This window comes from Acinonyx jubatus, chromosome C2 (genome assembly GCF_027475565.1).
Source record: "Acinonyx jubatus isolate Ajub_Pintada_27869175 chromosome C2, VMU_Ajub_asm_v1.0, whole genome shotgun sequence".
In the NCBI taxonomy this organism is placed as follows: domain Eukaryota; kingdom Metazoa; phylum Chordata; class Mammalia; order Carnivora; family Felidae; genus Acinonyx; species Acinonyx jubatus.
In genome coordinates this window covers 70,188,764-70,202,883 of record NC_069384.1, presented here as the reverse complement: position 1 = coordinate 70,202,883, position 14,120 = coordinate 70,188,764, and the positions used below count along the sequence as shown (strand labels likewise).

At 36.1% G+C, this 14,120-nt stretch overlaps 1 protein-coding gene across 16 annotated transcripts in view; it reads left to right on the top strand.

Annotated features, from left to right (window-relative positions):
• LRCH3 (leucine rich repeats and calponin homology domain containing 3) overlaps window positions 1-14,120 on the top strand; it is a 128,069-nt gene that overhangs the window by 72,026 nt on the left and 41,923 nt on the right. For 15 of the 16 annotated variants that reach the window (XM_053220984.1, XM_053220983.1, XM_053220990.1 and 12 more), the window contains exons 9-13: window positions 376-524; window positions 3,235-3,311; window positions 8,654-8,705; window positions 9,121-9,270; window positions 12,633-12,683. In XM_053220984.1, the coding sequence (XP_053076959.1) occupies window positions 376-524; window positions 3,235-3,311; window positions 8,654-8,705; window positions 9,121-9,270; window positions 12,633-12,683 (479 nt within the window). The remainder of the gene's footprint in view (window positions 1-375; window positions 525-3,234; window positions 3,312-8,653; window positions 8,706-9,120; window positions 9,271-12,632; window positions 12,684-14,120) is intronic. The other variant, XM_027061078.2, reaches the window with a different exon arrangement.

The window sequence follows — 14,120 nt, the reverse complement described above, 5'->3', positions numbered from 1 at the left end:
CATGTTTAAAAATTCTTCTTCTCTTTGTCTCACAAACTCAAACTGTTTTGTTTAAAACAGTAAAGAGCTAACCAAATAAATAAATAAATAAATAAATAAATAAATAAAAATTAAAAAAAAAATATATATATATATTAGAGGTTTGTAGTCCTGTAATTACTATCAATTACTGTATTCTTTAGTGAATTAGGGCTAAGATTTTTCCGGAACTTATTTTTGTGAGTGGCCATGGACTGTAAAAGAAAGGCTTACCTAATTTGCACTTCTCATTCCTCCTGCTTTCAGAGTAGAAGGTGTTAGGGAAAAAGAAAGCATACAACTGAATGTCTTTATTGGCTATTGAATTTGACTGTTGTGTGTGTGTGGTGTGGACAGTGGAACATGATCTGGATCAGATCGACTACATCGACAGCTGTACTGCAGAGGAGGAAGAAGATGAGATGAGACAGCCCAAGGGCCTGGACTCAGACAGCCTCAGTTCCCAGTTTATGGCATATATTGAACAACGGCGAATCTCTCATGAGGTACTACACACATTTAAGCCAAAATCTGTTGCTGTCCCCTAGTAAAACAGTTCATGATGGCATAAATTTCAGTTGTATCAGTGATTTGTTGCTTTAAGCCTAATTATTTATTTTATGATGTTCAGTTCCAATTTTATGAATTTTTCAGATTTATTGTAAAAAATCAGACAATAGTCTGAAGTAGGGGTTAGCTTTATTTTTCAAATAAAAAGACAGATTTCAGAATTTTGAAGAATGAGGAGTCCTAAGAGTATCCTACACCTTTAAAGAAAGTACAAAGAATGTAATGCTTTTTCTTTGTTGTTCTTAGTGCTTTTTTATTGTTACTAACTAGTAAATCATAGTTTGATCAGTAATTAAGAATCAAATCAAACTGCTGACTTTGGAGCACATACAAACTTAACCATAGAATTTTTGTAATGTGCTTAATTGTATTGGAGCTTTTATACCAAGTCGCACAGAATATAAATTGTTTGCCATTATCGTTCTTGGGTGTCTCTTCTAGTGGAGCATTGAGTTGCCCTAGAAAACAAATAAGCATTCAGCCCACTGTAGAATCTCTGCCAATCCCCCAAGGGTCTCAGTGGAAATTGCATTCTTCAGTGTATCTAGTCAGCATAATGGAATGGCTCCACTTCAGTGTCTGTGATGTTAATGTCTGGAGTTGGTCCCAGGCTCTGAGCAGGGGTTATTTGAGAAACACTTGGGGCCTTTTTAGAGAATGATGTATTTAGCCTTTTAGAAATCGAGAATAATCACTCAAGTGGGGTGTGCTGTGGAGTGATATTATCATTCTTTAAAAAAAATCCTTCAGTCTTCCTGTCTGAAGACTTCTGAACATAGTAGTTTTGTTGGTGTTCAGAAGACACTCTTGTATGTGAAGTTGGATAAAATTGTATAAATCAAAGTCCTGCAGCCCAGAAATAGCAGTGTACCAGGTGACTAATGAAACTACGTGTGATTCAGGCCATGAACATTCTTGTTAGTGCGAAGGGCAACTGCTTTGCAAAAAAATTAAAATTAATAATGCACATTGTAATCTTAAAGGGAATTGTTTTTCTTTCATTGTGGTCTTTCTCTTTGATCATTTTATGGTAGTTAGACTGCAGAGATGAGGTGTCTCTATTAAAAGTAAAAATGCCTGTTATACTACTGAAAAATTGTAGTATCATTTGTTAAAGCCATTACTATTTTGTAAAATTTTTTTTTAATTCCAGCTATACTTGTGTGGTAGTCTTTATGATTCTATGTCATAACCCTCTTTATGACTTCTGTGTCATAAGGTTTGCTACAATTTAGCACCTATAAAAATATGATGAAGCAGCATTATTTTAGATGGTTTAACAGCCAGTGAAGAAGTATTTTTTATATTCTTGAATACTATCGGAAAAAAAAGTTGTTAAAAAAAACCGAATCTATATGAGATTTTAAATACTCTGCTATTGTTTAATTTTGTTATAATACCTCTCACAAATATAGAGGTATTATGATAAAATAAAGTATAGCTTATATTTATAGGGTATGACATTTTCAAAATGAAACCAATGGCACATTCATTTTATCATGAAAATTTCAGGTACCTCCTACAATAATTGCAGATAATTGCAGTATTGTAAAACCAGAGTGTTAAGTCACTGATGTTAACATAATAGGAGAGATTTTTGTTTATTTTAAAAACCATGTTCACTGAAATTAGAAGAATTATTCTTTGATCAGGGTTCTAGAATTATATCTCATTTTGTATGATCCTCAGGCCTAAACTTTAAGGGAGTCTGCTTTAGCCTTTTGCAGTAATTCATCAAAGATTTTCTAATTCTATGTGATGTACCCATTTCTTGGAGATAGACTATAAATAATTTTACGTTTGATTTTCAGATACCGTTTTTGGATAAGGTGGTTTTCTTTCCCTTTAAGAATACCCACTTTAATGATTATTTTTGGTGTTGAAATAAGATTGTATTGCTTCTATAGATTCTTATTTGACAGAATACATGTTGTGATAACCTATAAGCCTTTACCTTTGATGTGGTCCATATCACTGAGTCCAGTTTAATTTTTCTCAGTGAATTTTTTTTGAAATGACCTTTACCCTTTAGTTTATAAATAAATTAAGTTGCCAATGTTTTTCTTTTAGTTAACACCATATCTTACCATAAAGAGAAGTTACTTTTTGCTTTATCTTAATATTCCACCAATATCCGCAGGACTATTTGTATGACTAAACGTAAGTAACAATTTGTGATGATGAAGTAAAGAAATGGAATCTGCCCAGTGAACTCCCCCTTACCAGAAATATTGAGAGAGGCTGAGCACAGGTTAGTGTAGTGCAGGTTGAAATTCCTGTTCTGAATGGAAATTTGTCTGAGGTGACACCTAAGATCTTCTCAAGTTCGAACACCTTACTAAATATTACTCTATGGTCAGTGAGTATTACTGTATGGTCAGTGTAATTTACATAATACAGGGAGAAGGAAACCCACTTTTTTAAGAATAAGTGTTTTTGGGCTATACATAGTGTTTTGTTAACCAAAGCAGTAACACAGCTTATAATGAATGCTTTTAAACGTAAAAATTTACATTTGAAGATTTTGTTGAACTATTTTTTAGTGTAATATACAGATCTTTAAATGCCAAGTCATCTGTGAACTATGTAGTCACCGTGTTGTGGATACATATGTTAAATTGATTTATTTCTGCTCTTTTGGCCTAGGGTTCACCCATAAAGCCAGTACCTCTGAGGGAGTTTCAAAAAACAGAAGACATGAGAAGATATTCACATCAAAACAGGTTTGAAAAAAACAGTTCTCTTCAATTGTTTCTGTCTTTAAAACTCATCAGTGAGAGCATGAAATGATTTTGGTTTTGTGCAGATTTGTGTATGATGAAGATACTTAGATACTGTGTGTTTTAGAAACCATGTATTTAGAGCCGAGTGACAGTGTGCTTTTTGTTCATGCAATAGAAAAAGAAGTAAAATTGATTTATTGATTCTAAATTCAGACTGCCTAAACCATTACTTGTACAATTATTTGGTTTGAAGGTACTTAATAGCAGGGAGATTTTGTGGTGATGTCTGGATTTATGCACTAAGAGGACTAAATGAATTTCAGGAGTCCTGAAAAAATTTTTTGCCTTAAACTTTTGGCTAGAAACAGGGAGCTAGACGGAGACAGCAATATGTATCCTCATTATATCTCAATTGAGATGATCGTTTCACTACGCTTAGTGCCTCACAGAATATTTCTAAAATTAACTTGACTGCTTAGAGCACTGCTGCTTATTCTTGAATTCCAAAGTTTCTTGCCAGACACTGTATCACAGTAGTTGAAAAATTCACAGCCTTTGGGTCTTTGCTTCCTCTATTTTGTATGAAGTTTTTTGTGTTTTTTTTAACCACTTTGTGTTTGCTTGGGTTTTTTTGTAATTTTTTTATTTTTGAGAGGGAGAGAGAGAGAGAGAGACTGCAAGCCAGGGAGAGGGGCAGAGGGAGAGAAAGAGAGAGAGAGACAGACAGAGAGACACACACAAAGAGAAAGAGAATCCCAAGCAGATTCCACACTCAGCTCAAAGCCCGATGTGGGGCTCAATCCCACAAACTGTGAGATTATGACCTGAGCCAAAATCAAGATTCAGACGCTTAACCATCCAGGCACCCCTGTATGAAGTCTTAAAATAGTAAACTTGACATACTTGTTCTTAAACAACAGTAAATCTCCTTTATGGAAAGTGTCATACCTAGTTCTTTACTTATACTTGATAGGATGTTAAAGTTGTTTTGGGAACTGAGATATAGATGGATAGAAAATATGGGAGAATAGTGAAAGAAAGAAATCTCATAATTGGCCTTTTATAGTCTCATAGGTGTTAGTTCATGGGGACTTAGTTAAATTTCATATCTCTTTTTTTTAATGTTTATTTATTTATTTTGAGAGAGAGCGAGCAAGCTGTGAGTGCAGAGTCTGACATAGGTCTTGATCTCACCAACCGTGAGATCTTGGCCTGAGCCAAAATCAGGAGTCAGACGCTTAACTGACTGAGCCACGCAGGTGCCCCTAAATTTCAAATCTTTGAAATTGAAATTTATCTCCGAAAGGCTTTTTATTTGCCTTGTGTCCTTATATTGAGGGTGTGGTCTTTTGAGATTTCAGTTTCACACGGGGGTATCCTATTGTGTTTTTCCACTTTGATCAGGCCCACACTTCATCTCCTGTCCTTCTTACCTCCTGCATCTATCATAAAGAAGGCTCAAGATCTCTGGAATTTAGTAGAAGCCCTCAAGGTGAAAGCCAGCTTTTTTTTTTTTCTCAGTTTCATTATGTATTAGTTTTTTAATGTTTATGCAACAAATTACCACAAATTTAGCAGCTTAAAATGTAGTAACTCAGTTCTGTGGAATAGCAGTCTGGGTAGGCTTGCCTTCATTCTCCACTTAGGGTTTGGCAAGCCAAAGCCAATGTACTGGGTGGCCTAGATTCTTACCTAGAGACACTGGGGGAGAACCCACTTGCAGGCTCATCCAGGTTGTTGGCAGAATTCAGTTCTGTCTAGTTATAAGACTGAGGTCCCTGTTGCTTTGCTGGCTATCACTGGGACTCAGTTTTAGCTCCTGGAGTCTACCCAAGGTCCTTGATCCACAGCTCCCTCCATCTTCAAGTCAGCTTTGGCAAGCTGTTTTGAATCTATTTCTTATCACATTTTGAATCTCTTTGATTTCCCTTTTTGTCACATCCCACAAACTTTCCTGCCTTCTTTTTTTTTTTTCCAGTTTTACTGAGAAATAATTGACATATATCACTGTATATAAGCTGTACAGAGTGATGGTTTGATTTACATATATTGTGAAATGATTACAGTAGGTTTAGTTAATAGCTATCATCTCATAGATACAATAAAAAATAATTTGTTTTCACCTTGTGATGAGAACTCTTAGGGTTTACTCTCTTAACAACTGTCGTATGTATCAGCAGCAGGGCTAACTGTAGTCATTATGTTGTATGTTACATCCCTAATTACTTATTTGTCTTATAGCTGGCAGTTTGTAGCTTTGACCACCTCCCTCCAATGCCCCTCCCTCAGCCCTGCTCTCTTGTGCTTTTAAGGGTTCCTGTGATTACATTACTCCCACTTGGATAATCTTTCCATTTTAAGGTCAACCAGTTAGTACCCTTAATTTCATTTGCAGAGTCCTTTTTGACTTGTAACATATTTACTGGAGTAACACCAGGGGTGGAGATCATAGGAGCCAAAAATCTGTCTACTAAACCTTAACCCAGAGTTCCTGTTTTTACTACTTTTTAGAAATTTTTGCTCTGCCAGTACTGAGGAATTCTTCGCTTACCTGAGCCTGTGCTTTCAGACCTAGTAGTTTTCCATTTATATTCACAGCCATCCACTAGCAAGTGACAAACCCTGGATTCGAACTCGGTCACAACTAATTCTAAAGTCCATGCCTTTAACTACGATACCATGTTGCTACTCCCAGACTCACTTGTGTCTCATTCTTTATTGGTTATATCCCAGCCAAATCTTACCCCACCAGCCCACTTTTCTCTAAACTTTTGACTAAGAATGTACTGACTAGGAGTGATAAAGGTTGGGAAAGATTAGTAAAAATTGAAGGAAGTTTTTTGCCCAGCTTCAGTTTTATTTTAAACCTTGTCTAAGGGAGTTATTGAGTAATTTATTCTGTACCTTTAAAAAATTATGGGGCACCTAGGTGGTCCAGTTGGTTAAGCGTCAGACTTCAACTGAGGTCATGATCTCGCGGTTCGCAGGTTGGAGACCCACGTTGGGCTCTGTGCTGACAGCTCAGAGCCTGGAGCCTGCTTCAGATCCTGTGTCTCCTTCTCTCTCTGCTCCTCCCCTGCTCGCACTCTGTCTCTCTCTCTCTCTCTCATAAATAAATAAACATTAAAAAAATTTTTTTAAATTATAATTTATTCTGTCAAAACTTTTTTGGGGGTATTTTAATTATTTTAATAAAGTAAGAAATATGGCCAGACTCTTGAGGTTATATAAAACAATTTTTTTTCAAAACATTTTTTTATGCATTAAAATTAAAAAAAAGAATTTTGTGAATTATTCAAAGATTTGGAACCAACATAAGAAAAGAAATGTGGAAAGAAAGAGAACAGTAGTGTGACTTAAATTTTGCTTTTTTACATATTATATTTTTTAGTTTAGGGTAAGCCAGTGTTTCTCAATAGGTTGTAGTGGATATTTGAAAAATGTGTTTATTTGTTGGGACTTGGTTGCCAAAGGTGTTACTGGCATTAAGACTAAACTACCTGTAACGTACAGGACAATCTTGTATAACAGAAAATTTATCCAAAATGTTGTGACACTGCTATTGAGAAACATACTCATAGATGAAAAGGTCAGATGTACAAATGAAGCAGCGTGGTGGCACCAAGGAGCACCCAAGCCATGAGGGGCCCATATTAGCACCTGGTGATCGGCTTGAGGGAGCTGTCAGTTCTCAGACGCCTTCTTCGCTACCACTTTTATTCTCTCATATGCCATGCTTCATGCTCTGCCACCATCTTTAACTTTCACAGCTTAGTTTTGGCCATTGCAGGTCCTTTTTTTCTGTATGTGTGTCCGTATTGCTTTTAGATCTCTGCGCTCTTCACTTTCTCCTTCCTACATTCTGCCGCTGTAGAGTGGGGAAGTGTGGTATAGTATCAGCCACTAATCTCCAAGTCAGGTGGCTTGAATTCTCATCCAGGCTCTGCCTACAGTAACCATCACTAAACCTCTGAGGGCCTCAGATTTCTCCTTTGTAAAGTTAGTGGTTTGGACTCCATGATTTCTCAGGCCTCTCCAGTTCTCATAGGCTGTGTACCTAGAAGATGAGAGAGCAAACTACCATCAAGTCAGAGATAAGAATTCAAATCAGATAGATAAGGACTACTGGCTGCATCACCTTGGAAAAGTTACTTAACTTCCATTTCTCAGCTTCCCAAATATAGAGTGAAGATTCTAATAGTTCTTATTCCGTAAGATTGCATGAGGAGTAATTGAAAAACACTATGCATAAAGTACTTCACAGGGCATACGTAGGGCATGGTAGGAGCTCAAGGATTGTTCGTTTCTATGTTCGCATCTGAAAAATATTGTACAAAAAAATGACACGAATCATAAAACTACTAGAGCTTTGAGGGATTTGGGGGACTTTTTTTTTTTCTTATCTTGCCTTGTAACACACCAATCGAATGCATTAAAATCAACCTGACGGGCGAGTAATCATAGTTTAAACTTTTAGGTGCTAAATGTCAAAAAGCAACTTATTCCCAACATTGTTAGTTCAGAGACACAAATGAGTAGCAGACACTTGAAACACTAAATCCAATTCAGGAAAAAAGATAAACACCAAATTGTAAGATTTAGCATTGGTAGAGGCACCCGGCTGGCTCAGTTGGTAGAACATGCAATTCCTGATCTCAGGGTTGTGAGTTTTGAGCCCCACTTTGGGTATAGAAATTACTTAAAAATAAATAAATAAATAAATAAAATCCTTGAAAAAAAGATTTAGCACTGATAAAACTGAGAAGCAACTTTTACTGTTTTTTTTTTTTTTAAGCAACAAATCAGGTTTCGTCTTTTTCTTAAAAATAAAAATCAACAGAATCTTTACTTTTGTTATTAAAATTGCTACCTCGGTTGAAGATGGGAGGAGGAGCGCTGGTACAGTGGCCAGGTTCTGCCATATTCCAGATTTTGGTTGATAAAATAACTTTGTATATAAAATGGTCTCTATTTACATGTATCTTGTTTCAGCCATGGTAATGAAAAAGATAATAGTTATGTACGCTCTTAAGAAATGATGCTATTTGAAAAGTGATCTCAAATGTCTGGTCAGCACTGGCTGACATAGATTGTTGTTGACTCTCTGTAGCTTGATCAGTGATATCATCACATGAAATGTGAGTTGGCGACATCAGGTATTCCTGTAGCTTAATTTAATGACTTGGGCTCAGGTTTACAAAATGCAGTCAGTCTTTCATTGCTGACCAGTTTGCCTATTGATTAATAGAAAGCTACATTAACAATAAAATTTTACTTGTCTTTTATATACTGCCTGCCTTACCAAAGAATTTTCTCTTTCCTTTTTTTCTTTTTTGGGTCAGGGTTTCATCTGAGCCATCTTCTCTCATGTCACTGTCACCAAGTCACAGTCAGGTAAATTTGTTGTTGTTGTTGCTGTTTTTCTGTTTTAGTTTTGATTTTTTTTAAACTAAAATGATTTTCTATTTTTATAATGCTTAAATTACCATTAATTGCCAGACATCTGTAAACTTTACTACCTGTCGCCTGTAAAATACAGTTAATGTAACATGTGAACCTGATACTTGGCTAACGGTGCTTTTAGACCCTAGACAGAAAATAAATCTTTACTGACATGATGGCTTTATAGTGCAAATAAGAACACAGTGTGAAAAGATGGGAGATGATCAGCAGTACACACATTTAAAGAAATGTTAGGTGACTGCAAAGTAGAAATTGCTTGAGTAAGTAGTAGTTCCCTAAATTGATTAAGAATATTGATAAGTTAACCTTTAGCCCCACTTGCACATGCAAAATACTTTTGTTCCAGTTATCACATGCAGACTTGGAAATTCTTCGGAGAAGAGAACAATTAGTAGAGCGTACTCGGAGAGAGGCACAGCTTGCGGCCCTACAGTATGAGGAAGAGAAAATAAGGACCAAGCAAATTCAAAGAGATGCTGTCCTGGACTTTGTCAAGGTGAAATTTTGTCAAATTTCATTGAAATTCCTAAAGAGTTTTAGAAGTAAGTGCTTATTTGTTTTGCTGAGGCTGTCAGTGTTTGTCTTAATTAAAGTGTCAACATTCTTTTTTCTCACTGTAAGGAATCTTGAGTATATAGCATAACTGTCTCCTGCTTGTGATTAGATGAATTGTCCTCCTGTAGGGTAGGCTGAGAAGTAATCATCTTGTACTTGAGACAGTAGTCTCTTCTTCTTAATTAGCAATCTATCTTTAGACATCTCACTTTACTCTCCACCTGCCATGTCTTCAGTCTGTTAATAAAGATCGATAAGATCACGAAAGTGCCAGTGCCATGTACACCTTAAAGTGCCATGCAGATGTGAACTATTGTTATCTGAGCCCATCTGACTTCCTCACTCTGGTGAGCACCAAAACTGTGTGAGGGTCACAGGCTTAATACTTTAGAATGATCTTTGATTCTTTCCTTTCTGTTCTCTCCACACCTACTCGGGTAGCAACCCCTGTTAATACTTTTTCTTTCTTTTTTTGTTTTTTAAAAGTTTGCAGCCTCTACAGTTCATCTAAACCTGGTTCTTTTTTTTTTTTTTTTTTTTTTGCCTGTATCATTTAAAGTCTTTTTGTTTGGAAGTCACCTTGGATTTTTCTCTTCATAATAGTGATTTCTATTTTTGTTTGTTCGATATCTGTCTCTTCCATTTATCTGTAAATACCATGAAGACCGGGAGTGTATCTGTCTTATTTGCCGCTCCATCCCTAGATGTTAGCAGGTGTCAGCCCATAGTAAAGCTCAGTAAAGATTTGTTAAAGGAATGATTGAATGAATGAATCATTCTTGGCCTCCAAAAGCTTTCTCTCTTGTGTTTCAACTAGCCAAAGACCATTTTCTTTAAGTATCGTACACATGATAAAATTCTCTTTTTTTCAAATGTATCAAGCCCATGATGATGATCTCTAAAGCTCAGAGAGGATGACAGTTTGCCTAGGTTAAATACTCACCTAGTTAGTGGCAGAGCAAGGGTTCTCAAGACAGGCTGAACAGAAAATGGAAGTAAGGTTGACCAAAAATGAAAAGTTTCTTTAAAGAAAAAAGAAGGCTGGCTCCAAACCCTCATCTGTGATCAGAATGCTATACTGACTGTCAGTAAATAATGATGGCTGACACATACTATATCCTAAGCACTATTCTGTGCATTCTACATTAACTCATTTATCATTTAACTTGCCTTCTGTAGACATCACATAGCTAGTAAGAGATAATCACATTGTAGACAGTTTTGATTAAATGTCAAATAAGAGTTTGATCTTGATCTGTTAGGTAGAAGAGAACAGTTGTAAGTTCTTAAGCAGGAGAAAAACATGAGAGGAAAGATACTTCCTAAAAACTAATCTGCTTGTGTTTGAATCTGTTAGAAAGTGATGAGGAAAATGAAATAGTAATTGCAAGTCAGACTAGGGTGCAGAATGAAGGCATAACACCAGAAGATTTCTGAGGTTCCTAAGGAGAGGCTGTGTTACACAATGGTAAGAGCCCAGATATTTCTGAGGGCACTTGGGTGGCTCAGTCAGTTAAGCGTCTGACTCTTGATTTCAGCTCAGGTCATACTCTCAGCGGTTCATGCGTTTGAGCCCCACATCAGGTTCTGTGCACTGACAGTGCAGAGCCTGCTTGAGATTCTCTCCCTCTCTCCCTCCCCCTTCTTCTCCCCTGCTTGCTCGCTCTCTCTCTCTCTCTCTCTCTCTCTCTCTCTCTCAAAAATAAGTAAATAGGGGCGGCCTGGATGGTTCAGTCAGTTAAGCATCCAGCTCTTGGATTTTGGCTCAGGTCATGATCTCACAGTTCATGAGTTTGAGCCCCACATTGGGTTCTACACTGATGGTGTGGAGCTTGCTTGGGATTCTGTCTCTCCTCCTCTCTGCCCCTCGCCTGCTGTGCTCGCTCGCTCGCTCTCAAAATAAATAAACCTAAAAAAATCTAAAAAAATAAGTAAATAAACTTAAAAAAAGAATCAGAAATATGAATTTGAATCCAGCTTTGCTACTCATTATGTGCTTGGCTTTGGGAAAGTTACTGAATCATACTGTGCCTTTAGTTTCCTCATAGGTGTAGTATTTAACTATTAAATATTAACTATTTCAGAATTCTTATAGGTGCACCTAGTACTTCTACTAGTGTGCTGAGTGCTGTGCCCCCTACCACCACAGTGGATTTTATAAATTAGAGATTTTAAGAGAGGCATTATTATGTTTTATACATAGATGTAGTGAATGTTGAATAAATCATTGAAGAAGAGTAGGAAAATAAAGGAGATCCCAAAGCAAGATTTTGAGGCTAAAAGAAGAGTTTGAAAAGGAGTCTAGTTTTGTGGAAAGAATGTAGGATTTGGAGTCAGAAGATGTAGGGGCAAATCTCATTTATGCTACTTAAAAATTTATGGACTTTGCACATGTCATATAACTTCTTTTGTCCCCAGTTCTTTTGTCCTTAAATGAATATGATTATGGGGGTGCCTGGGTGGCTCAGTCAGTTAAGCGTCCGACTTCAGCTCAGGTCATGATCTCACAGTTTATGAGTTCAAGCCTCACAATGGGTTCTGCTCACAGCTCAGAGCCTGGAGCCTGCTTCCGATTCTGTGTCTCCACCTCTCTCTCTCTGTCCCTCTCCTGCTCTCTCTCTCTGTCTCAAAAATAAATAAACATTTAAAAATCTTTAAAAAGAATATGATTATGATGTTTGTGTATCTTAGAGAGTAAAAAGAATCACTTGAGATAATGTATATAAGAATACATTGTAAAACACTGACTATACAGGTGGTATAATTATTATTTGACATAGTAATAGAAATTAGCAAATTGGGGAAAAGAGCCAGTTAATCTGGGAATTTATGAGTTTGTTTTTGAACATGTTGAACATGAGGTGACCATGGGTTTCCAAATAGAGAGTTTCCACAGGCAGTTGAAAACGCAAACCTGAAAATGGGCCGATGAGAGAAAGCTAAAGGTGTTAGCACTAGAGAAAGAGAGAATGAGTTCATGGAGAGAATATAGTGAGAGATCACTATTCTGATTGGGACTATGTTTGTTTGCATGTACATATAAAAAACATGCTTCTTGTATTTTTGTAGATGCTTATAGACATATGAAATACTGTCTGTTAGTTTATTGATCTTCCTTGTTTAAATTGTAAACTGTTTAAGGGAAAGGGTGACATCTTCCGACCAGTAAATCTGGCAAAGTGCTGCACACAAGAGAGACAGAAATTAATGTGGGTGATTCTTTTGGTAAATAGAATTTATCATTTCCAGTGTTTCAGATTCTAACCAACTTCCCTCTTTTGGGGGGGTCTTGGGGATATATAGCACAAAGCATCACAAAGTCCACAAAAACAGCAATCCCCCTTAGATGGTGAGGTAAGTCTATATAACCACCTTTCCTTTGGAATTTTTTATTACAATGGAAATGAAATCTTTGCATGTGATTATCCTGTGTTTTCAGTGATCAAAATATTGCCATTTTCCTTTTCTCCTCACAAAATTCTACTTACTCAGGAGAAGAAGACACGGGCCAGGGAGTTTATCCAAGTTTATAGATCAAGGATTTTTTAGTCTATACGAATCCATCTGGAGGTTATTTCTTTCTTTCTTCCATCCCCACCAGAAGTGTCTTCTCCTTCATCCATTTTCAAACCATACTGTGTAGTGAGAAGTCATCCTGGGAGCTCTATCTGGCACTGGCACATGGTGTTGGTATTGAACAAAAAGATACCACATATATCTCAGCTCCAGGGCTCATATTCCTGAGTGTGTGTGTTATTGATTACATGGTGTACACAGTAGTTTTATAATATTAAATAGTACATTTTCATTACAAGTTAACATGTAAAATTAATTGCTTAACCTTTTTTAAAATACACCTATTTTGATCTGTTAAAATGAAACTTATTAAATAAGTATTTGTATTGTAGTCGGTTTTTAAAGCCATTTTTCTTTATATTTTGCCTTCTCATGTTTTCAGTTTATGATCACCGCTTCCTTAAAAATGCTTAAAGGCATTGTTTCATGTGAATTTTGAATCTGTTTTCTGTAAAATAAATTACGTGAAAACCTAACACACAGGGTTTGACAAGCATTAAGTTTCACCATAGAGTTTTTAAAGCACAAGTGATTCTGGAATGTAAAATGCATTGTTTGAAATGTTTTAAATGATCCATTATAAAGTTTTTTTTCCTTATTGACTAGACATACGATTACTGCTTCTTGTTTATCTCAGAATTTAGGCCTTGTTCTTATACCTGAAAGATTCACTCAGCCTTTTCAGTCGTCTTTTGTTCACATGGTAATAATAAAGGAACAAACCTTTGACAAAGTTTGATAAGTTAATAACCTCTTCTTTTCTTACCCCCAAATTTCCTTCTTAATGATCATTCTGGAGAAATTCATTATTTAAAACTTAAGGCTTCTCAGGAAAATATGGTGTACAATTTTTAAATTTCTAGTTGTCCTCTTGTCTGAGAAAGGTAATGAAGAGATGCATAGGCTAGAAATCATGACTCTTGGGTTTATTGTTTTAATTTGTGACTAACTCATTAAATGACCACAAATTCTTTGTTACTGCTATGCCTATACTTCAGCTTTCTCTTCTGTGAATAGAGAATAATCCCTGTTCCCTCCTTGCTTTAGTCAGTTTTTAAGCAATCAGATCATATTTGGAATTAAGCTGTTTGGAAGAAAATCATTACTCAGAATCAATTTATTAGCTTTTATGATACATGAATTCAAAATGATTGTGAATGCAATCCTATATGTTAGCATCTTCATTATGTCTTAATATACCTCTTTGCTTGTGTT